Source organism: Hylobates moloch, unplaced genomic scaffold (genome assembly GCF_009828535.3).
Source record: "Hylobates moloch isolate HMO894 unplaced genomic scaffold, HMol_V3 SCAFFOLD_15, whole genome shotgun sequence".
NCBI lineage: Eukaryota > Metazoa > Chordata > Mammalia > Primates > Hylobatidae > Hylobates > Hylobates moloch.
In genome coordinates, this window is record NW_026652290.1 from 41,822,047 (window position 1) to 41,846,859 (window position 24,813).

General features: G+C 43.0%; 1 protein-coding gene and 1 pseudogene across 2 annotated transcripts in view; one reads left to right on the forward strand and one right to left on the reverse strand.

Annotated features, from left to right (window-relative positions):
• Positions 1–24,813, forward strand: part of TBC1D8 (TBC1 domain family member 8) — a 144,629-nt gene that overhangs the window by 78,317 nt on the left and 41,499 nt on the right. For both annotated transcript variants that reach the window (XM_032176695.2, XM_032176696.2), the window contains exons 3-5: positions 13,945–14,063; positions 19,134–19,362; positions 22,818–23,058. In XM_032176695.2, coding sequence (XP_032032586.1) covers positions 13,945–14,063; positions 19,134–19,362; positions 22,818–23,058 — 589 coding nt within the window. The remainder of the gene's footprint in view (positions 1–13,944; positions 14,064–19,133; positions 19,363–22,817; positions 23,059–24,813) is intronic.
• On the reverse strand, positions 4,649–5,093 carry LOC116483039 (BBSome-interacting protein 1-like; annotated as a pseudogene).

A 24,813-nucleotide genomic window follows, 5' to 3' on the forward strand; every position in this document is an offset into this window, starting at 1 on the left:
GATCATGAGGTCAGGAGATCGAGACCATCCTGGCTAACATGGTGAAACCCCATCTCTATTAAAAATAAAAAAATTAGCTGGGCATGGTGGTGGGCGCCTGTAGACCCAGCTACTCGGGAGGCTGAGCCAGGAGAATGGCATGAACCCCGGAGGCGGAGGTTGCAGTGAGCCGAGATCGCGCCACTGCACTCCAGCCTGGGCGACAGAGCAAGACTCTGTCTCCAAAATAAATAAATAAATAAACAAACAAATAAATAAATAAAACAGTGTAGATGAAAGAGCCTTCTGTTGGAAGAAGATGCTATCTAGAAATTTTAGAGCTGGAGAGGAAAAGTTAGTGCCTGGCTTCAAAGCTCCTCTTGATAGGGGCTAACATGCCTGGTGACTTCAAGTTGAAGCCAGTGCTTGTTGACCATTCTGAAAATCCTAGGGCCCTTAAGAACTATGGTAAATGTATTCTGCCTGTGCTTTATAAATGGAACAACAAAGCCTGCATGACAGCACATCTGTTTATAGCATAGTTTACCGAATATCTGAAGCCCACTGATATGATTTGGGTGTTTTGTCCCCTCCGAATCTCATGTTGAAATGTGACCTCCAACGTTGGAGGTGGCCCTAGTGGGAAGTGTTTGGGTCATGGGGGCAGATCCCTCTTGAATGGCTTAGTGCATAGGTCCCCAACCCACGGGCCACAGATTGGTACCAATTTGTGGCCTGTTAGGAACTGGACCACACAGGAGGAGGTGAGCGGCAGGCAAGCGCACATTACTGCCTGAGCTCGGCCTCCTGTCAGATCAGTGGTGGCGTTAGACTCTCATAGGAGTGTGACCCCCTATTGTGAACTGTGCATGCGAGGCATTTAGGTCAAGTGCTCCTTATGGGAATCTAACCAATGCCTGATGATGATGAGGTGGAACAGTTTCATCCCAAAACCATCCCCCATGGTCCATGGAAAAATTGTCTCCCACAAAATTGGTCTCTGGTGCCAAAAAGTTTGGGGACTGCTAGCTTAGTGCCATCCCCTTGGTGATGAGTGAGTTCTCGCTCAGTTCACACGAGATTTGGTTGGTTAAGAGAGCCTGGGGCCTCTCCCTTCTCTCATTTCTGCTCTGTCTTTCTCTGTCTCTCCTCCTCTGTCTCTCCCGCCCCCCTCCTTTTGACACACCTGCTCCCCCTTTGCCTTCTGCCATGATTGTAAGCTTCGTGAGGCCTCACCAGGAGCAGATGCTAGTGCAGTGTTTTCCATGTAGCCTGCAGAACTGTGAGCCAATTAAACCTCTTTCCTTTATAAATTACCCAGCCTCAGGTATTCCCTTATAGCAGTGCAAACAGACTAACACACCTATTGTTGAGACCTAATGCTCAGAAAAAAAAGATTCCTTTCAAAGTATTACTGCTTATTGACAATGCACCTGGTTACCCAAGAGCTTGATGAAGATGTACAAGGAGATTAATGTTGCTTTCATGCCTGCTAATACAACATCCATTCTGCAGCCCATGGGTCAAGGAGTAATTTTGACTTTCAAGTCTTACTATTTAAGAAATGCATTTCATAAGGCTGTAGTTGCATAGATAGTGATTCCTCTGATTCATCTGGGCAAAGTAAATTGAAAACGTGCTGAAAGAATTCACCATTTTATTTTTTGATTTTTTTTATTTGTAGTACCTTTATTTTAGGTCTTTAAAAACACCTTTAAATTTCACACAGCAAATTTTAAATCATTTAAGGATGCATATTTGAACAGTGAATTTAATCTGTGTTCCTTGAAAACTTTTTTTTTCCCTGCAGACTTTTAAAATGAGAGTACAATAGTATATTATTTAAAATTAAACTGGAGAAAAACACGGGCACACTTTTCTCCATTGTTTACTACTCTGATCTAGACCTTACTTAAATTTCTAAAATATGTAATACCTTTCATCATTCTTAAATTCTATTACCAAATAATGGTTAGTATTATAGAAAGTTATTCTCCAAATACCCAAAGCTTTCCATTTACTTAATAATCACCTACCAATCAATAACAATTAACTGAAGAATGATCACATTTCTACCCTCCCCACAGGGCCTAATAACCAGGCCTTAAGGCTGATGCTTATTTATTTGTTTATTTATTTTTGAGACGGAGTCTCGCTGTGTCGCCCTGGCTGGAGTGCAGTGGCACAATCTCGGCTCACTGCAAGCTCCGCCTCCCAGATTCACACCATTCTCCTGCCTCAGCCTCCCGAGTAGCTGGGACTATAGGTGCCCACCACCACACCTGGCTAATTTTTAAAAATATTTTTAGTAGAGACGGGGTTTCACCGTGTTAGCCAGGATGGTCTCGATCTCCTGACATCGTGATCTGCCCCCCTCAGCCTCCCAAAGTGCTGGGATTACAGGCGTGAGCCACTGCGCCTGGCCTGGCCGATGCTAATTTAAATTGCCTGTTATTGACTGAGACAAACCCCCAAGAATTATATGCAGAATTTACAAAGATACTCTTAGCAATGGATCTATTACAGGCTTAGGTACAGTGTTTTAGAATTAAAAATCCAAGTTTAATATGTATATTGACCTCCTGGGGTCTTTCAAATCCATATTATTTAGGCCTATATAGATAATTACAGTAACCGTTTTTAGATTTGTAATTGTTTGATACCTGGATGATAAAGGCAGAAATGTAATTCTCAAGTCCTTGAAATTAATGTAATTAAAAGCTTAGCTGACTACAGAATAGGTGAGGGTTTCTTAAAAATCAGATTTGTTGGCTGGGCGCGATGGCTCATGCCTGTAATTCCAGCACTTTGGGAGGCTGATGCAGGCAGATCACCTGAGGTCAGGAGTTTGAGACTAGCCAGGCCAACATGGTGAAACCCCGTCTGTACTAAAAATACAAAAATTAGCAGGGCATGGTGGTGGGCACCTGTAATCCTAGCTCTTAGGGAGGCTGAGGCAGGATAATTGCTTGAACCTGAGAGGTGGAGGTTGCAGTGAGCTGAGATCGTGCCACTGCACTCCAGTCTAGGTGACAGAGCGAGACTCCATCTCAAAAAAAAAAAATCAGATTTGTTTTAAGACACAGTTTTGTCATTACTGGTAGGATTGGTTGGTCACACAAGATATTTAATAGTATTTAACATAACATGGCACAGAAAATTGGTTAAAAAAAGTTTTTTCTAATTAGGTAATGTAAAAACCCAACATGAACTTTATATAAGATTGGAATATATCTTCAAATTCATGTTTTTAATAAAAATGTAGGCTGGGAGCAGTGGCTTATGCCTGTAATCCCAGCACTTTGGGAGGTCGAGGCGGGTAGATCACCTGAGGTCAGGAGTTCAAGACCAGCCTGACCAATGTGATGAAACCACATCTCTACTAAAAATACTAAAAATTAGCTCGGCGTGGTGGTGGGTGCCTGTAATCCCAGCTACTCAGGAGACTGAGGCAGGAGAATCGCCTCAACCCAGGAGGCGGAGGTTGCAGTGAGCCGAGATCACGCTATTGCACTCCAGCCTGGGCAACGAGAGCAAAACTCTGTATTAAAAAAAAAAAAAAAAGTAAACATGCTCTGTATATAAATGTTGTATTTAGTTCCTTTTGTCCAAGAATGTTATCTATAAAACTGAAAGCAGTAAGAATAGTGAATAATTTAATTTGCAATTCTAAAAACATGACTTGAGAAAAAAAATCGCATAAAATTTGGTTCAAAGTTGATAACTGCTATGTTTAATACAAACCAGAGTGTTTAAATTCACAATACAAGTTCTATCAATCTTGGGCATTTTTATATTATTTATATGAATATTATCAATTTTATTGATATTATTAACAAATACTACTTTCATTGCACCTTATTTTCTAGTTATTGTTTTTTTTTGTTTTTTTTTTTGTTTGTTTTTTTGAGATGGAGTTTCGCTCTTGTTGCCCAGGCTGGAGTGCAGTGGCATGATCTCGGCTCACTGCAACCTCTGCCTCCCAGGTTCAAGCAATTCTCCTGCCTCAGCCTCCTGAGTAGCTGGCATTACAGGCATGCACCACCATGCCTGGCAAATTTTGTATTTTTAGTAGAGATGGGGTTTCTCCATGTTGGTCAGGCTGGTCTCAAACTCCCAACCTCAGGTGATCTGCCCACCTCAGCCTTCCAAAGTGCTGGGATTACAGGCGTGAGCCATTTTTTTTTTTTTTTTTTTTTTGAGACGGAATCTCACTCTGTTGCCCAGGCTGGAGTGCAGTGACACGATCTTGGGTCACTGCAAGCTCCATCTCCCGGATTCAATGATTCTTCTGCCTCAGCCTCCCGAGTAGACTACAGGCACCCACCACCACGCCCGGCTAATTTTTGTATTTTTAGTAGAGACAGGATTTCACCATATTGGCCAGGCTGGTTCCAAACTCCTGCTCTCATGATCCACCCACCTCGGCCTCACAAAGTGCTGGGATTACAGGCGTGAGCCACCGTGCCTGGCCTTTTTTTTTTTTTTCTTGAAATGGAGTCTTGCTCTTGTTGCCCAGGCTGGAGTACAGTGGCACGATCTCCGCTGACTGCAGCCTCCGCCTCCCAGGTTCGAGCGATTCTCGAGCCTCAGCCTCCTGAGTAGCTGGGATTACAGGCACCCCACCACCATGCTCAGCTAATTTTTGTATTTTTAGTAGAGACAGGATTTCACCATGTTGGCCAGGCTGGTCTCGAACTCCTGACCTCAGGTGATCTGCCTGCGTTGGCCTCCCAAAGTGCTAGGATTACAGGCATGAGCCACCACACCCAGCCAAGTTATTGTTAAATAGTAGATAAGGCATATTGTTCCCTAAAGTGCTAAGGTATCATCCAGTGGGTTATTTGCCATTGTTCCTTTTCTGCCGTTTCTTGTTGGCGAATTGTATCCTGTGCTGCTTGGTGCATTTTCTCTAGTTTTACCAGAGTGAGAGATTTTAAGGGTAAAAATTTGGGTTTACATACCACCACTGTGGTTACATCTTCCAGAGACAACTTACCTTTGTTTTGGAAGAACTTCCTGGAACACTGACTTCACTTCCACCATATCTGAATTGCTGGATACAGTAAGTTTTTTCCTGAACGTTCTGGTCTTTTTTCTGCAACTTTGGACATCCAACCCGGTATTACCAAGATGACCGAGAGTTCTTGACTCAAGCCTACAGAAGAAAAGGTGCATCCCTTCGCAGGTGTCTCAGCTGCTGCCGCAGGTTATAGTCAGGATTTGCCATTTTAGATGCCTGAGGCACATTTGTAATTCTTAGAAGGTTGTCAGAATACCAACATTAATAGGAGTTTGGAAGAAGTTGATTCTAATCCTCATGGATGACTTTGAGGGCTTCAGGGGTTCAAGGCTTCAGGGGAGGGAGTCACTGCAGATGTGGTGGAAACAGCAAGAGTACTGGAATTAGAAGTGGAGCCTGAAGATGGGACTGAATTGCTGCAATCTCATTAAACTTGAATGAATGAGGAGTTGCTTCTTACTGATGAGCAAAGAAAGTGGCTTCTTGAGAGGGCATCTACTCCTGGTTAAGAGGGTGTTGAAACATTGTTGAACGCTTCACACATTGTTGAAATGACAACAAAGGATTTAGAGTATTTCATAAACCTTAGTTCATAAAGCAGCAGGTTGAGAGAATTGACTCCAAATTTGATAAGTTTTACTGTGGGCAAAATGCTATCAACAGCATCTTCGTGAAAGAGAGAGTCAATCATGCCACAAACTTCATTGTTGTCTTATGTTGAGAAATTGTCACAGCCACCCCAACTTTCAGCAACCAGCACACTGATCAGTCAGCAGCCATCAACATTAAGGCAAAACCCTCCACCAGCAAAAAGATTACGACTTGCTGAAGCTCAGATTATCATGAACATTTTTTTAAGCCATAAAGTATTCTCTAGGTAAGATATGTACTTTTTAGAAGACATAATGCTTTCGCACACTTTAATAGACTATACAGCATACTGTGAACATAATTTTTATATGCATTGTGAAATTTAAAAACCTGTGAGTGACTCACTTAATTGTGATATTTGCTTTATTGTGGTGGTCTAGAACCAAACCCACACTATCTCCAAGGTATGCCTGTCCCTAATCTCAACGTCCCCCACGACAATCTGTGAAAACTGCGTTCTTCAAGTTTGGTCATCTGTGATTGTCACCACTGCTCTCAAAGAGAGAACATTTTACTCTTCCCATGCAGTATTTGGAACAAAATGCCTTAAAGGCCAGTACAGTACCTTGTGATGGCTGTACGTCTACCTTATAAAAGAGGAGGATTCATTATTTTAATAGACAGCTGGTTGTTTAGATTTAGCCAGGTGCATTTGGTGTAAGAATTGGAAGTCGTAAACACACTGCCAGCCAGAAAGCACCTTCCTCCCATAGCCACTGGCTGTGTCTCCAACACCATACAAATACATGGTCAGAGGCCACCAGAAACAGCAGGAGAGAGGAGATGGGAGGATTCATAATAATGCAATTGCACACTTCATAGACTACAGTATAGTGTCAATATAACTTTGATTTTTTTTTTTGGGGGGATAGTCTCACTCTGTCACTCAGGCTGGAGTGCTGTGCTACTTGATCTCCGCTCACTGCAACTTCTGCCTCCCGGATTCAAGAAATTCTCCTGCCTCAGCCTCTCGAGTAGATGAGATTACAGGTGCATGCCACCACACCTGGCTAATTTTTGCATTTTTAGTAGAGACGGGGTTTCGCCATGTTGGCCAGGCTGGTCTCAAACTCCTGACCTTGTGATCCGCCCGCCTCAGCCTCCCAATGTGCTGGGATTACAGGCATGAGCCACTGTGCCAGGCCAGTATATGCACTGGGAAGGCAAAACATTTGTGTGACTTGCTTTATTGTGATATTTCCTTAATTTCATGGGTCTGGAATTGAACCCATAATATTTTTGAGGTATGCTGTACATATGTGTAATCAAAACACTAATTAGTTATTTTTTCTATGTAATTATTTTAATAACCCAATAGTTAACTTTATCCATTTTTTAAATAATTGGTTTTTCCCCCATATTGATTTAATCTTATGGAAATACCATATTTTTCATTCCTAAAGGTTTGAGTTGGGTCTTTTTAAATGTCTTCCATTTGGCTTCTTAACAGGCCTGTGCCTTCTTCTACCATTTGAACGTATGGAGTATATTTACATTTATTTTATTTTATTTTATTTTTTTTTTTTTGAGATGTACTCTTGCTCTTTCGCCCAGGCTGGAGTACAGTGGTGTGATCTTGGCTCACTGCAACCTCCACCTCCCAGGTTCAAGCAGTTCTCTTGCCTCAGCCTCCTGAGTAGTTGGGACTACCAGCACCCGCCACCACGCCCAACTAATTTTTGTATTTTTAGTAGAGACTGGGTTTCACCATGTTGGCCAGGCTGGTCTCAAACTCCTGATCTCAGGTGATCTGCCTGCCTCGGCCTCCCAAAGTGTTGAGATTATAGGCATGAGCCACTGTGCCTGCCTTAGAGTATATTTATAATAGCTGTTTTATGTCTTGGTCTACTGATTCTATTTTTTGTGTCATTTCTGACTCTGTTTCTACTTACTGATTTTTCATTTGATCATAGATTATGTTTTTCCTGTGTCTTCTATTCCTGCTTTTATTTCTGAAAAGTGTGTCTAATGGTACTAATACAAGGACATTTTAATGACCACTTCAATTATAAATTAAAAGGCTATTTTACTTTTACTGTCCAAGAGATTAAGTTTGTCTGTTTTTCACTTTTAGGACTCTTTAATTTCACTCGAAGGCAAAAAAAGCCAAGGAAATTTTGTAAAAAGAAACATTTAAAGCTTATTTTCTTAAACTCTATAGTGAGAAATATACCTGACTGAAAATCTTGTAAATCATGATGATGGGATGATCATCGAACTTTTTTATGTTCTTGTAAAGATACTGCTTTCGACTTACAGATTAGATGTTACAGTATTCACTTGAAGAATGTCAGCGTTCTGAAAATCAAAGGCGTTTTGTTCCAACCCTTTCCCTCCTTCATTTGTAATTTTTGCTTGAATTCTGTGATCCTGAGTTACCCTGCACAGGGTGAGTGTTGAGTGAGATTTGGGAATGACATTGCCATGACAGTTAACTTTTAACTAGCTCCTTTGTAGTCTGTATGGCTTTTAGCCCAGGCATTTAGACAGTAGATGGTTAGTGTTTGGCCTGTAGAGAAATGTCTTGTCATTTCAGAGGAACAGATCTGAACTATACACACAGAATGCCCGTTTCATTGTTGATTAGGACTTAGGTGGCTGGAGAAGGCACTTAATTCATTGGATATTTACTGTGCAGAGAGAAGCAGCTGCTTTTGAAAACAAGCTTGGATCAAGTTCTTTGTGGCAGTGTCCATGCAGGAGCTGTGGGCATAGACAACGAGATGCTTGTTTTATTTCCTGAAAATACCTCTGGGAAAAACCTAAGAGAATAAATATTGTGTGTGCGTTTCAGTGTGACTCAGCCACTGGGAGCTTCCATCCATGATGATGTCATGGGCAGAGCCAGGCCCGAGTCAGATGAATTGGCTTTCGGGTTGGTTATTTTCTTCACTTTGCTCTTCTCAACTAGAAAATTAAAATACTGGCAGTTACCTTGTTTTTTATGTATTTTATGGAGATAAGTGATATTATGTGTATGGTGTATGGAACAAAATTCTGACACATGTCAGGCATCCAGAAAATGTCCTCTGTTGACCACCTCTGGTTGCTCTTAGAACATGGATTTGGTTACTCCTAAGTCATCAGTGTTTTTTGTTTTGTGGTCTTACCTGAGGTTTCTAATACTGAATTTTAGTTTTGCAGAGGCATTTATAACTCTGACTTTTGACTTCTTATGTGGTTGAAGTTTAAGATTCACTGGACTTTCATTTTCTTAGAAAATGAAAAAGTCTTTTTTTTGAAAAATTGGAGGTCTTAATAAGACAGGTGTAGTTTCGCTAATTGGACTTCCATGACGGTCCACAATATTCCTATAAATTTTGGTTTTAGACAGCTGCATTAGTTTGCTAGTGCTGCTCCCCACCTCTACCCCCGCTCCATCCCCCTCCATACACTGAGTAGCTTAAATAACAAGCATTTATTTCTCACAGTTCTGGTGACTGGGAAGTCCAGGATCAAGGTGCCAGCAGGGTTGGTTTCTGGTGAGGTCTCCTTTCTCCTTGGATTGCAGACAGCAGCCTTCTCTCTGTGTCCTTACATGGCCTTTTCTCCGTGGATGCACTTCCACGGTGTCTCTTCTTATAAGGACACCAGTCATGCCAAACTAGAGCCCTGCTTTAATGACCTTATTTAACCTTACACCTCCTTAAAAGTGCTATCTCCAGACACACTCCCATTGGGAGCAGGGTCTTCAACATGAATTTTGGGGAGACAAAATGCAGGCCATAATAGTGGCTGTCCTCTGTCTTGGTTTTGGAAAGTCAGCAGAAGCAGCTGAGAACATTGCTGTGGTACTGAGTTAATTTGTAGGCTTTTTATCATCCTGCGTCTTCAATGGATGACACATTCTCACTTTCTTGTTTTCTATTCTCTACCCTTCCCACTGCTTGTATGTCTGTAATGCAGTGGCTTTCAATTTTTTTTTGACCATGACCTACAGACAGAAATATATTCACGTGTGTGTGCACAACTCTAACACATATTTTACAAATAAGTAGCTATCCTTAGGAGTTTGCATGTATTCTGTTTTCTATTTTTTTTTTGAAAAAAGGTATTTTCAGATGTGCTACTTTATGTAATTTGAAAAACTGCTGTAGTATAGTTTGAGAACTGTGATATGTGACATATATTAAAGGACTTTCCCTTTAATCTTTTGTGGTGATGGATGTGCAGTCGGCTTGCATTGATTTGTGGAATTTGTGGAACCCATCATAAGACTTTCCTGCAGAGGAAATTATAGTCTGGAAAATTTCCCTGCCATTTGGCAACTTTTCTAGGAAATAGAAGCCAGTAGGGTGGAAAAGTTTCATCATATTGATTGTCTTTGCTGGGAGAAGCATACAGTTATGTCTTATATTCAGGAGCAGGGTAGATTGGAACAAAAGCTTACTATAGCTCAGTGATAGATATTTTTTATGTGTGGTTTATTTTCTCTTTTAAGATGTGGGTTTGTTTTTGTTTTAGAATTATCTTTCTCTATGATAAGCTCCTTCCCAATAGGTAGAATTAATTTTGTAAAGAACAAAAGTCTAGTTTTTTGATGACTTTGTCTCAAATCTTAATTCCATAGGGATATATTGTGTTGGGGCTTGATGATAATTTATTCATGTTATCTGAAGTTATCAGCTGAGGAAGACGCATGTGGTTAGCTGGTATCAGTTAACGGTGTTAGCCCCTGTGAGCTTAATAGCAGGATAAGTGAAAACCTGTATCGGGTCGTCCGAAAGGATGCATTTGGGAGGATGGGAGTAGAGGGAGAGAGCTCGCTGTCAGTGGAAGCACAAAGTATCTCTTTTAATGCCCAGCCATAGCAAGAACTGGGCCTGAGGATGATGCAAATGATACTTAAAAATTCAAATTAGCAGGGCTGGGCGTGGTGGCTCACTCCTGTAATCCCAACACTTTGGGAGGCCAAGGCGGGCGGATCACGAGGTCAGGAGTTCGATACCAGCCTGACCAACATGGTGAAACCCCGTCTCTACTAACAATACAAAAGTTAGCCAAGCATGGTGGTGTGCGCCTGTGGTCCCAGCTATTCGGGAGGCTGAGGTGGGAAAATCACTTGAACCCAGGAGGCAGAGTTACAGTGAGCCAAGATCACACCATTGCACTCCAGCCTGGGTGACAGAGACTCCATCTCCAAAATAATAATATAATAATAATAATAATAATAATAATTCAAATATAGCTTTTTATGGAAGGATCCTAGGGTACTTCGAGGTTGTAGAGAGTCATTTCATGCCCTGGTTTGCCCTTCATTTGATATGATTTTGGACAAATACTTGAGCCTCCATTTCCTCATTCAGTCTTCATCACAGATCAGTGAGATAGCACCTGGAACAGAGTAGCACCACAAAGGTGAGTCTTCTCCCTGCTTTAGTTCTTCTTCGTTCCTGCAACTCTTGGTTCTCTCTTCTTCTGGATCAATGAGTCCATGAAAACAAATAGCAAAAGATCGAGGTCCCATAAAACGCTCCCTTTTTAGCTTATTCTTCACTTTTTTTTTTCTTTAAGTATTCTGAGTAACAGGTTTTATTGTAATGGCTAATAAATGATAAAGACCTAGAAAGAAAAGGTCTTAAAGTACCAAGGAAAAGCAGAGCCCTGAGCTACCCCAGGTGCTTGTGCAAGATTATCAGCTTGGGTGAAACCCGACTTAGTGATGTGATAGAGAGACACCATTGCTGGCCCACTAGGTTTAGATGAGGGTGTTCTTGTGGCTGACACCTACACACCTGCCACCTGGGAGCACTGAACAGGACAGGGAGACTTAAGCCAGAGGCAGGTAAACCACATGTACCCCTAAGTCGGGCCAGCATGGTGTGTGTTATAACCAGCTGAGGAACCAAGCAGACGCTCTGGGCCTCAGTGCAGGTAGGGAAAGGTTGGAAGCTTCAAGAGAATCATGCTGGGGAGCCTAGAGTAGCTGGGTTTGATTTTGTTTTAAAATAAGCTTTCCCGATTGTAAGAGGGATGGGGAGCCTGAAGGACCAGGGGTTTCGTGGCACCGCAGGAGCCCTCCCAGATGGCAGGAAGTGGAGAGCAAGAGGACGGAGACCTCTCACCTCAGAGGAAGCTTCTGCTACACCTGAGTGGGCTGCTGCTTGGGCTTCTGTGATCCATGGAGAGCAGGACACGGGAGGTGGGACTGAGGGGCAGCAGGGCAGGGTCACTGACCAAGTGCTCTTGGTGTAGGGACCATGAGCACACTCCTACAGGAGTCATGGCCTATAAATAGAGACCTTGGGCAGAGAGAAGCCTGGGCTGGCCCTCCCAGCTCTGATGAGAACACTGGCTTTAGTGATGACTGAAGGATACTGCTTTGGCCAATGCCTTGCCCCAAAATCGGGAAAATACAAAATAAGCACCATTGTTTTAAACTTTCATTATTCCTTATGAAGTATTTTATTAGATACTTCTTTTTATTCCCTCCCTAAGTGCCTTCTCAGAACAATAGTCCTACTACAGATAGATGTTTTTCGTTCTCATGGACTCCAAAGCAGCCACAAGTCCAGAGTCAGTCCCCTGACACCTTCTTGTGTGGGGTGTTTATATTTACATTCCAGGGAGAGGAAGGCTGCACATAACATGCAGAGAGAAAGATGATGGAGCAAAATGCATGCCTGGCTGTTTTTTTGAGACGGAGTCTTGCTCTGTCACCCAGGCTGGATTGCAATAGCGTGATCTCGGCTCACTGCAACCTCCGCCTCCCAGGTTGGAGCAATTCTCCTGACCCAGCCTCCCAAGTAGCTGGGATTAGGGGAAGCCCACCACTATGCCTGGCTAATTTTTGTATGTTTAGTAGAGATGGGGTTTTATCATGTTGGCCAGGCTGGTCTCAAACTCCTGACCTCAAGTGATCCACTCACCTCGGCCTCCCAAAGTGCTGTGATTACAGGCATGAGCCACCACGCCCGGTCCATATCTGGCTTTTGGGTAAGTGGTGTGTGGCTCCGGGCACCATATCCCTCTCACACTGGCTAGATGATTCAGCTCTGTTGTTTGTCTAATTTCTTTGAGGTTAGAATATCTCCTGCTTCCCATTTTGGAAACCTGCCTACAGTAGAAACACCTGATGCCCACGTGCCTTTTGTTGTCCAGGACCGTGTGTGTTTCTAGTCGGTGGACCTTACTGAGCATCTGCTGTGTGCCAGGCCCTTCATGAGGAGCTGGAAATAGTCCGTGTGTTAAAGTGCCCATTGTCCAATAGAGATGATGAGAATAGAGAGGAAATACAGACAACTAAAATGACTAAGCTTTTTGCTTAATGCTTTAATAATGTGGTGATTTTAAAAAATTGTCACTGAAAGAAATGAATTTACGCCTGTGATTTAATGCTTTTGTGTTTCTGTTTTAACATGTACTATAAGACCTCTTTTTATGTATGTTTTTAACGGTCATTGCTGTAAATGATATGAAGTATGCATTTGTAAGCCGTAAATTTCCTAGGCCCTTGCTTGCTGTGTTGCAGCGATGTTGGGTGCAAGTGGCAGCCCCTGGCCCTGGCAAGAGGCTCTTTCCTCCATGGACTTGGGCTTCAGTACCTCCTGAAGGGACCCTTGTTTTCATGGGAGAACTTTGCAAGGCTGCTCAGGATTGGTCTGCTACTTGGGGCTTGTTCCATGCCGGAGTAGCTGAATAATTAGAAATGTTTCTGTCATTTGAGTGGAGATGGTCAGAGTTCTTTGCCTTAGTAGGGTGGGTGGGATGGTCATAGAACAGTCCCAGCGGTAACTCACTTGGCCACCTGGCCCATCTCTGTGGCAGTGGGAGTGACACTTGCACATCCCAGTGCTGCAGGGAGGAGCACCACGGCCCCGATGGGGGTGGCTTCCTTTTCATCTGGCAAACTGTGGCCCGGGGTATGAAAGGCAAGATTTTTTTTTTTTTTTAAGACAGAGTCTCACACTCTCGCCCAGGCTGGAGTGCAGTGGCGCGATCTCGGCTCACTGCAAGCTCCGCCTCCTGGGTTCACGCCATTCTCCTGCCTCAGCCTCCCGAGTAGCTGGGACTACAGGTGCCCACCACCACACCTGGCTAATTTTTTAAATTTTTAGTAGAGATGGGGTTTCACCGTGTTAGCCAGGATGGCTCGATCTCCTGACCTTGTGATCCGCCCACCTTGGTCTCCCAAAGTGCTGGGATTACAGGTGTGAGCCACTCCGCCTGGCCAAGGCCAGATGTTTTAACATCAACATGGGGATACACAATATTTGGAAAATGAGTTCATGTTCTAGGAATTACTTCTATTGCATTTTTTAATCTCTGTATCTTTTTCTGTTCAAATCCAGGTGCAACATTAGAGGAAATCAACCAGCACTGGGACTGGCTGGAACAAAATCTCCTCCACACCTTGTCCGTCTTTGATAATAAAGATGACATTGCCAGTTTTGTCAAAGGGAAGGTAAAGGTAGGTCCCTTGAGTTTAATGTTTCTCCCCATCTTTCCATCTTTCTTCCTTAAGACATTCCGAACACTGTAGCGTACTAACAGTTTTTTCTACTAACTGAACTTTTTGGCTTAATATGTAATGCCAAATAAGTTTCATTTATCACCTGTCTTAACTTTGTAGTCAGTCTAGCAAAATACACTTGACATGTTAAAAAAACGACTTGGCTGGGCACGGTGGCTCATGCCTGTAATCCCAGCACTTTGGGAGGCCGAGGCAGGCAGATCATTAGGTCAGGAGATCGAGACCATCCTGGCTAACACGGTAAAACCCCGTCTGTACTAAAAAATACAAAAAAATTAGCTGGGCGTGATGGTGGGCGCCTGTAGTCCAGCTACTCGGGAGGCTGAGGCAAGAGAATGGCATGAACCCGGGAGGTGGTGCTTGCAGTGAGCCGAGATAGAGCCACTGCACTCCAGCCTGGGTGACAGAGCAAGACTCTGTCTCAAAAAAAAAAAAAAAAAAGACTTTATTCTCAGGCTTAGTTTTTTTTACCCTTTACAGGAGTGAAGGCCCTTTTTTATCCCAGGAAAAAAAATAATGTTAAGATTTATGTTTTCGCAGAGCAACACATTATTTGACTTCTTAAATCACCTTTTTTTTTTTTTTTGGCAGTTGTGACATCTTGTCACACTATTCTGTTGGATCTACCACTTTCCTCCTGCTAGAAGTGGATGTTTATTCTTAAAATATGTAAATTAAATGTAATGAAAGCCAATTAAGTTTTGAGTTGGCAAGAGAGGAATATTTTGGGAGGTATCTGTGATACTTCCTGTGAGTTACAGTCTTATATAACTGGCCTCACTGCAATAACATGATGGGTAATCAGTGCTTTAAAAGCCCCATTGGGCTGGGAGAGATGGTTTCTCATTCTAAATTTAACTCTCTCATTAAATACTTTAAAACATTAGCATGTGATACAGTTTTCCTTCCTTAGGGTAAAACCTCCTAGCCCTTCGATTTTGTTTGTTTTCTGCAAAAAGCTTGGCTTTCTAATACCTCAAGTGCTATGGCTTTTAGTAAAGAGTGTCAAAGCAGATTTTTGATTTTGGAGGAACAAAATTTTTTCCTTTGGGGACTGGGGGATACTTGTGGGATTTGGTGAAAGGGAAGGCATCCCAAGTCCAGCCAGCTTGACAATGTCTTCTTGGAGTTATACTGGCCTGTGGGGTTAGGGGGTGGGCTAGGCCATGGTGAGCTCGGGTCAGCTCTCATCCTGGCCCAGCCAACTGTGGCTCACTTCCCTGGGTCAGATCACACTGGGGTGGCTACAGAAAGGCCCCATTCAGCGCTGTTTTTCCACACTTACCCTGCGTTTCTTGGTCTAATGCAAGTTGTAGTGGTTATTTGATTTAGGTGTTGCTCTTCTTAATTTGGAGGAAGAAAATTAACTTTCGCTACAGTGATTTTAAAACAGTTTCTGTAGAATAAGAAAACTTGTCCTTGACTCTCCTAGATTTCATGGCTGGGGCCCTGGAAATTACACTGACAAAAGATTAACAAGAGAAAAACAGAGTTTATTTTTGTTGGTTGTTTTTTTGAGACAGGGTCTTGCTCTGTCACTCAGGCTGGAGTGCAGTGGTGCAATCGTGGCTCACATCAGCCTTGACCTCCCAGGCTCAAGTGATCCTCCTGCCTCAGCCTCCCATGTAGCTGGGGCTGCAAGCACACACCACCACACCTGGCTAATGTTTTTATTTTTTGTAGAGACGAGGTCTCATTATGTTGCCCAAGCTGGTATCGAACTCCTGGGCTCAAGCAATCCTCTTGCCTTGGCTTCCCAAAGTGCTGGGATTACAGATGTGAGCCACCACGCCCAGCCAAACAGAATTTATTTGAACACAAAAGCATGCATATGTGTAACAGAAACTCAGTGATGAGTAACTCACAGGGGTGGTTAGCACTTGGGCTTACATAGCATCTCAGCAAAGAACAGTGCATTTGTAGAAAGGTGACAAGACTAGGGAAAAGGCCTTTAGGCTTTTGGGGGCAGTGTACTGTGTGGGAAACTCATGGAAGCTAAGGATTATTTTAGTGAGGTTTGTTATGTAGATTCCTCTCAGGGCTGTTTCTGGACTTGGGAGGGTCGAGAGCTGTTTCTGGTGATTGAGAGTCAAAGTCCTCTTTCTGGTACAGGAGCAGGACACACCTTGACAAATGGACCTTTAAAAACAGGTCCTGTTTTTAGGCAAATGCCAGGGGAAGACAGAGAGCCTTTTTGATGTTTGCGGTTTCTCAGTTTTCTTCAGCTCAAAATAATCCTTATGCCAAAGTGGCGTATTTTGGGGTGACATATTCTAGTCCGTGACACTTCGAAGCTAAAATGCTTTGAAAAATAAGTCCTGAGGAGGCAGGGCTGAGGAGTGTGGGGCCTGCCTGGTCTGAGCCTGGGAGTATAGCGTGACATTTGATCTCCCTTTCCTCTGGCCAAATCCTAAGGATCTGGGAATAGAGGCTTTTCTACTCATATCCTGAACCTTTGATGACTCTAGAAAACTTTTAAAAAATCCCTGTTTCAAGCTGTGCCTATAACCAGAAACCACACTTCAAGGAAGGCAGGGTTCAGCACCGCCACCTCATGGCTGCATCAGGAGCCACTGGGTCCCACCCTGCAGCCATGCCTGCTGCCTGTCTGCTCCGGAGCCTTCATAAAGACCCCTCCACGCCTCACTTCCAGGGCAAGGGGAGAGCTCAGCACTCATTATATATTAGATATGCTTTTGAAAAATACTCATCTCTCTTAACTAGTACTTCATTAATGTATAATGTCTTGTTAAATGAAATGTGGGAAATAGAGAAAAACATAATGAAGAAAATAAAAATCACTTGAAATTTCATCAGCCTCCAGGTTTCTTTTAAAAATAATTTTAGGCCGGGCGTGGTGGCTCATGCCTATAATCCCAGCACTTTGGGAGGCAGGTGGATCATGAGGTCAGGAAATCGAGACCATCCTGGCTAACACAGTGAAACCCTGTGTCTACTAAAAATACAAGAAATTAGCCGGGCGTGGTGGCGGGCGCCTGTAGTCCTAGCTACTTGGGAAGCTGAGGCAGGAGAATGGCATGAACCTGGGAGGTGGAGTTTGCAGTGAGCCATGATCGCGCCACTGCACTCCAGCCTGGGTGACAGAGCGAGACTCTGTCTCAAAAAAAAAATAATAATAATAATAATAATTTTAAATTACATTGTTATTTTAATGTCAATGCTTAGGTTTAATTTTGAAAATAGCTTGTAGTGCAGGGTTTGATAACAATACCCAAAAAGTAGTCTTATCTTGAGGGACATAGCTTTTCATGAGACATACCTACAAAAAAAAAAAGGGAAATGTTAATAAAAATAAATGATAGAAGTATATATATATATATATATATGTGTGTATTTTGAGAGATGGGGTCTTGCTGTTTTGCCCAGGCTGGAGTGCAGTGGCTGTTCACAGGTGCCATCATAGTGCACTGTGGCCTCAAACTTTTGGGCTTACAGGACTTTCCTGCCTCAGCCTCCTGAGTAGCTGGGATTTGAATGATAAATGTATTTTTATAATCAGGTAGCATATGTGAGGCTTGGGGCCCAGGAGTTCCTAAACAACTGCTCACATGGAGGTACCAAGAAGATATTTTCAGGGAAGGATTTTGCGGTGAGCTCCCAGGGATGGGAAATCAGATTTCTGATGTTAGCAATGAGTTGTCAATTAGGAACAAATAGGCCACAAGCTTGAATTCTAGGCCCTTCTGCCACCACCCCAGATTATGAAGGACACTACTTGTTACTCATTTTTGGCAAGTAATTGTAGATTTAGATGTTTTGTTTTCCCATAGACCTGAATGCTTTGGAGGTTATTTATGACCTTGGGAACCTTGGCCAATATCCATTTAAGGCTACAAAGTGAGCCACACAGTCAGGCAGGTAGTAGCCTTAAATACCAACATTTTTGAACCTAATGAGGAAGATCTTCATGAGTTTTTCTCAAAAGACTAACTTTTTTTTTTTTTTTTTTTGAGGACTCTGTCATCCAGGTTGGAGTGCAGTGGCACAATCTTGGCTCACTGCAGCCTCTGCCTCTGGGGTTCAAGCGATTCTTGTGCCTCAGCCTCCCAAGTAGCTGGGATTGCAGGTGGCACCACCACACCTGGCTAATTTTTGTATTTTTAGTAGAGATGGGGTTTCACCATGTTGGCCGGGTTGGTCTCGAACTCCTGGCCTAAAGTGATCTGCCCACCTCCGTCTCCCAAAGTGCTGGGATTACAGGTGTGAGCCACCGCACCTGGATACTCAAAGGACTAACTTTTATCTTAAAGTTGGATAGTTCTTTGGGATTGATGCTGAGTTCACAGGCCGGAGCCAGTCCTTTTATCCTCATATGCCTGTAGGGAAGATTTAGAAAATGATCATTTGTGGCTGGGCGTGGTGGCTCACGCCTGTAATCCCAGCACTTTGGGAGGCTGAGGCGGGTGGATCACCTGAGGTCGGGAGTTTGAGACCAGCCTGACCAACATGGAGAAACCCCGTCTCTACTAAAAATACAAAATTAGCCCAGTATGGTGGTGCATGCCTGTAATCCCAGCTATTTGGGAGGTTGAGGCAGGAGAATCACTTGAACCCAGGATGTGGAGGTTACGGTGAGTTGAGATCGCTCCATTGCACTCCAGCCTGGGCAACAAGAACAAAACTCCGTCTCCAAAAAAAAAAGAAAAGAAAAGAAAAAAAAGAAAATGATCGTTTGTTTGGGAACTGGGCTTAGAAGTCAAATGATTTGCCCAGAGCCTCATGATTGGTAAGTGGCTGAGTGAGAGACTGGTTCTTGGGTTTTCTGACCCCGACTGCTGTTTCTTTTTTTTCTGCTGCAGCCGTGTGTCTGGGTGGCTGACGGATGACACGGCTGAGCCATTCTCCTCGTCAGGTGTGTCTGTCGTTGAAGCAGCGCACACTTCTTGGGGGCCTGTGCACCTCAGTCCCTCCTGCTTCCCGTCCCTTGCACCCCCTGCCTTCCCATTACTGGCTCACTGAGCAGGGACTGTCATCTCTCTGTGTCAGGCTCTGATAGCCGAGGAGACCAGCAGCAGGCTCGCTGAGCAGGAGGAGGAACCTGAGAAGTTCCGAGAAGCCCTGGTGAAGTTTGAGGCCAGGTTCAACTTCCCCGAGGTGGAGAAGCTGGTCACCTACTACTCCTGCTGCTGTTGGAAGGGCAGGGTGCCCCGCCAGGGCTGGCTGTACCTCAGCATCAACCACCTCTGCTTCTATTCCTTCTTCCTGGGCAAGGAACGTAAGTGAGGCCTGGCAGGCTCTTCCAAGATAAAGTTGGCCCTCGGGACTCAGTGCTGCTCCCGGGAAGGGCCATTAACAGGAAGAGTTGGACAGATTTAAATAAATGGTGGAGATAACACCAGGTGACACTTGATTACTTATATATGCTACTGCTAGCAGGGGATTAGATCTGGAGAATTCACTTTTTCTACTGCTTCAAGAAACATCCTGTATAGTTCACTTTATATAGCCACTAAAGGGTTTTTACTACTGTAAGTTGTTTAGAAAACACAGTGTTATCACTGATGGCTTAATATTTCTCAAAGTGGAGAACATATTCCTGCTTCTTAACAAAGCAGCCCATTAAAAAAATTCCTGGCGCTGAAGGTCAGGACTGCCCCTTGGAAGACTGGCTGGATATGCAGTCACTTCCAGAAGGGGAATTCTTCACTATCTCCCTGAGATTCGTGCACTGATTCACTGCTCACCTATTTATCCAGTGGCAGGAATTGTCCTAGGCAATGGGATTCCAACGTGAAAAAGAGAAGCCACAAGTGTCAATTGTATATTGAGTGTTTAAAAAGTCATTCCCACGGAAACTCCTTTCAGAACCAAATATTGTTTCAAGTACTTATGTTGGGTAGTATGGATGCTGCATATATGAGTGTGTAATTTTGTTTTCTTTCTTCATTTGTATTTCAAGTTGAACCAGTGAGAGGAGCTTCTCTTGAGGGTCTGCTGTGGCTGGCTTCTGGAACATGGTGTTCCTTTTCCAGCTCGCCAGCCTTGGTTCTGATGGTCTAGGATATACACCCTATCTGCACAGCCCTTCCACACCCTCGGAGTGTGCCCTGACCTAACCTTGGCCACCTTCCTTCTTTTTGAAATGCTTTTCAAAGTACACCTGCCTTTCTTTCCTTTCTCTGTACTTAGCCTGTTGGAAACTCCTATTCATCCTTCATCCTTCAAAATTCAGTTCAGATTTTGTCACCTCCAGAAGGCCTTCCCTGGTCCCTATATTATTTGTACTGTATTTGCATTTTTATGCTGAGTCCCAGCAAGTCAGTGGTCACTTACTAATATGCATGTCTGTTTTTTTTGTGTGAACAAGCTCCTTCAATGCAGAGCGGGCGCTTCACAAAGGAGATGCTTAATGAATGAAAGTTGGTGGTGTAGGTGGAGCATATACCTGTGTATAAAAGAGTTTTTATGAAAGCAGCTAGAAGTAGCTGGAGAAATTTATTGTCGATCTTGATGCAGAAATGTGGCCTTTAAAATTATTAAAGCACTGAAAGTGGTATTGCAAGATAAATGGAAAGAAATGGTAAAAATAAAAATAGTCATTCTCTATTTGAAAAGGAAAATGAATTGTTTTCTGACACTTACTAAACCTTATTGTGTTAGGAGGATAAGATTTGGAAAAAATAGGCCAGGCACAGTGGAAACCTTGCCTCTACTAAAAATACAAAAATTAGCCAGGCACGGTGGTGCATGCCTATGGTCCCAGTTACTCGGGAGGCTGAGGCACGAGAATCGCTCGAACCCTGGAGGTGGAGGTTGCAGTGAGCTGAGATCGCACCAGTACACTCCAGCCTGGGTGACAAAGCAAGACTCCGCCTCAAAAAAAAAAAAAAAAATCAGGAAAAATAAATGATTCCTAGTATGTGGTGACATTTCTGATTTTCAGGTGTTCTGCATGCCTCTCTGATGATAGCAAGCCGCCAGATGTTTAGACTTTCTGTTCTCCCTGCTGGCTCTGTATTGCCAGCCCTGGCTACTGCTGTTAGAAACCTTTCTGAGACTAGACCAGGTGTTTCTAAAATGTACCGTTTGTACTACGTTACTTTTTTAAAGTTTCATAAAAACTACTTATACTCTGTCTTCTAAGACTCTAACAAATGTTACTGACACAGGCTAAATGTTAAGTCCATTTCTCTGAACGAGATCATGAACGATCCTCATTTACACACCTCTTTTTCCCATAGCTTACACCGTGAATGCTGTGTTTGAAACCAGAATTTGTGTAGATTCAGAAACTTCTGCATAACTGTTGAAGTTTAAATATTCTTGAGAAAGGTATATGTTGTTAACTTGGTATTTCAGAATAGTGTTCCTTTGAAACATGCAGTAGCCAGCAGCTTGGGAAGTTTTACCGAGGTCTTTAAAAAAACCATTAGAATATGAGTTGGGTTTTGAACAACAGCTGGCTAGTGGTCTGTGCTCTTCTTTCCTGCTCTGGTTTAAAGGTATTTATACCAGCAGCGTATAAATGTTTCCTTTTCTCCACAACCTTGCCAGCATCTGTTATTTTTTGACTTTTTAATAATAGCCATTCTGGCTGGTATGAGGTAGCATCTCATTATGGTTTTGATTTGCATTTCTCTAATGATCAGTGATGTTGAGCTTTTTTTTTTCCATATGCTTATTGGCCGCATGTATGTCTTCTTTTGAAAAGTGTCCATGTCCTTTGGCCACTTTTTAACGCAGTGGTCTGTTTTTTTCTTGTAAATTTGTTTAAGTTCCTTATAGATGCTGGATATTAGACCTTTGTGAGATGTCTAGTTTGCAAAAAACGTCCCCTATTCTGTAGGTTCTCTGTTTACTCTGTTGATAGCTTCTTTTGCTGTGCAGAAGCTCTTTCATTTAATTAGATCCCATTTGTCAATGTTTGCTTCTGTTGCAATTGCTTTTTGGCATCTTCATCATAAAATCTTTTCCTGTTCCCATGTCCAGAATGGTATTGGCTGGTGTAAATTAGCTCAATCATTGTGGAAAGCAGTATCGTAATTCTTCAAAGAACTAAAAATAGAACTACCATTCAATTCAGCGATACCATTACTAGGTGTATATCCAAAGGAATATAAGTTGTCTACCATAAAGACACATACGTGCGTATGTTCATTGCAGCGCTATTCACAGTAGCAAAGACATGGAATCAACCTAAATGCCCATCATTCGTAGAGTGGATAAAGAAAATGTGGTACATGTACACCATGGAATACTATGCAACCATAAAAAAGAATGAGATCATGTCCTTTGCAGGAACATGGATGGAGCTGGAGGCCATTATGCTTTGCAAATTAACACGGGTACAGAAAACCAAATACCACATGTTCCCACTTAGAACTGGGAGCTAAATGATGAGAACCCATGGACACATACAGGGGAAGAACTGACACAGGCACCTACTTGAGGGTGGAGGGTGGGAGGAGGGAGAAGATCAGAAAAAATTACTAATGGGTACCAGGCTTAACACCTGGGTGATGAAATAATCTGTACAGCAAACCCCCATGACATGAGTTTACCTATATTACAAACCTGCACGTGTATCCCTGTATCCCTGAACTTAAAAGATTTTTTAAAAAGGCATTTACACATTGGCCTAAGGAGAGCTTTTGATAGTTGCTTGCCGACACACTCAAGTTTGGCTCAAATTTTATGGCATAATATGTATTTCACCCTTTTCTCTTACAGTTAAACTTGTAGTTCCGTGGGTTGATATCCAGAAATTAGAAAGAACGTCCAATGTCTTTCTGACGGATACCATCCGAATCACCACGCAGAATAAGGAGCGTGACTTCTCCATGTTCCTGAACCTGGATGAGGTGTTTAAGGTCATGGAGCAGCTGGCCGACGTGACGCTGCGAAGGCTGCTGGATAATGAGGTCTTTGACCTCGACCCCGATCTGCAGGAGCCGAGCCAGATCACCAAGAGGTGACAGCGTCTGTTCTAGAGTGTCTCCCACCCGCACAGGGGACCCGTGACCTGTGCCCGTCCCTTATGTACAAGTGCTTTTGTTAGCCTTGGTTATGTTAGATTTAAATTTCCCTTGTGGCGTAATCCAGATTTTCCTATGTCGTTAATCTCGACAGAGATACGATAGAAATGTTGATTACTCATTTCATTTAACGCAGTGGACTTCGAGTTTTCAGATATTATTTCAAAATTGATTTTCATAAAATTGCTTTTAGAAATGTAGTATGGGTAGGGCCGGGTGCGGTGACTCACGCCTGTAATCCCAGCACTTTGGGAGGCTGAGGTGGGTGGATCACGAGGTCAGGAGATCAAGACCATCCTGGCTAACATGGTGAAACCCTGTCTCTACTAAAAATACAAAAAAATTGGCTGGCTGTGTTGGCGGGCACCTGTAGTCCCAGCTACTCAGGAGGCTGAGGCAGGAGAATGGCGTGAACCTGGGAGGCAGAGCGTGGACAGAGCGGGGATGCCCCCCCACCCCCCCCCCCCGGGGGGAAAAAAAAAAGACCAGTCTCGGAAAAAAAAAAAAAAAAAGAAAAAAGTAAAAAGAAATGTAGTATGGGCAGCTGCATAATAGAAATCTGTGGAGCACTGTGCTTTGCTAGTGAACATTAAGATATTTTGTCTTTTCTTTTTCTTTCTTTTTTTATTTTTTTGAGGTGGAGAATCTCTCTGTCCCCCAGGCTGGAGTACAATGGCACTATCTCAGCTCACTGCAACCTCCGCCTCCCAGGTTCAAACAATTCTCCTGCCTCAGCCTCCCGAGTAGCTGGGACTACAGGTGCCTACCACCACGCCCAGCTAATTTTTGTATTTTTAGTAGAGACAGGGTTTCAACCATGTTGGCCAGGCTGGTCTTGAACTCCTGACCTCGTGATCCGCCCGCCTCAGCCTCCCAAAGTGCTGAGATTACAGGTGTGAGCCACCGTGCCTGGCTGACATTTTGTCTTTTCACAGGAAATTACTTTGTAGAAAACATTTTCAGGACAGCTGGACCTATTTTTGGTACCACTTTGTCATCAGAAATATGCCTCACTAATAGTGTAAGTCAGTATGCTACGTGGTTTGGTTTGTTTGCCACAAATTGATACTAATCCTAGAGACTTGTGAGATAGTTGTTTGAATTGTTTGTTTCTTTAAGGAAGTTCAACTTTATTATCCAAAGTTTTTATTTTTAATTTTTAAAGAACGACTAGTTATTTTTTATTATCTTGGTGCAAAAGTAATTAAAAGTAGAATTATCCTAGTGTCCAGCAATTCCATTTCTGGGTATATACACTAAAGAATTGAAAGCAGGGGCTCGGAGCTATTTGTACGCCCGTGTTTGCAGCAGCATTATTCATAGTCACCAAAAGGTAGAAGCAATGTGAGTGTCCAGCAAGAGATGAAGCCATCAGCAAAATGTGAGCTGCACAATGGAATATTACTCAGCCTTGAAAAGGAAGGAAATCCTGACCCACACTACCACATGGATGAACCTTGAGGACATTATGTTGAGTGAAATAAGTTGCAAAAAGACAAATACTGATACTCAAATGTGATTTTTCTGAGCTTTAATCTTCCATACTTGGGCTGGATGACATGCCAAGTTCCTTCAAAGCTCTAAAGTTAGTGTTCAGTAATAATACAGTGTTTTTTTTTTTTTTTAAAAAGACTTATTATTCTTGAAATCCATGCACTGTCCTCTGTCTTTTCTCAATGTGTGGGGGAGAG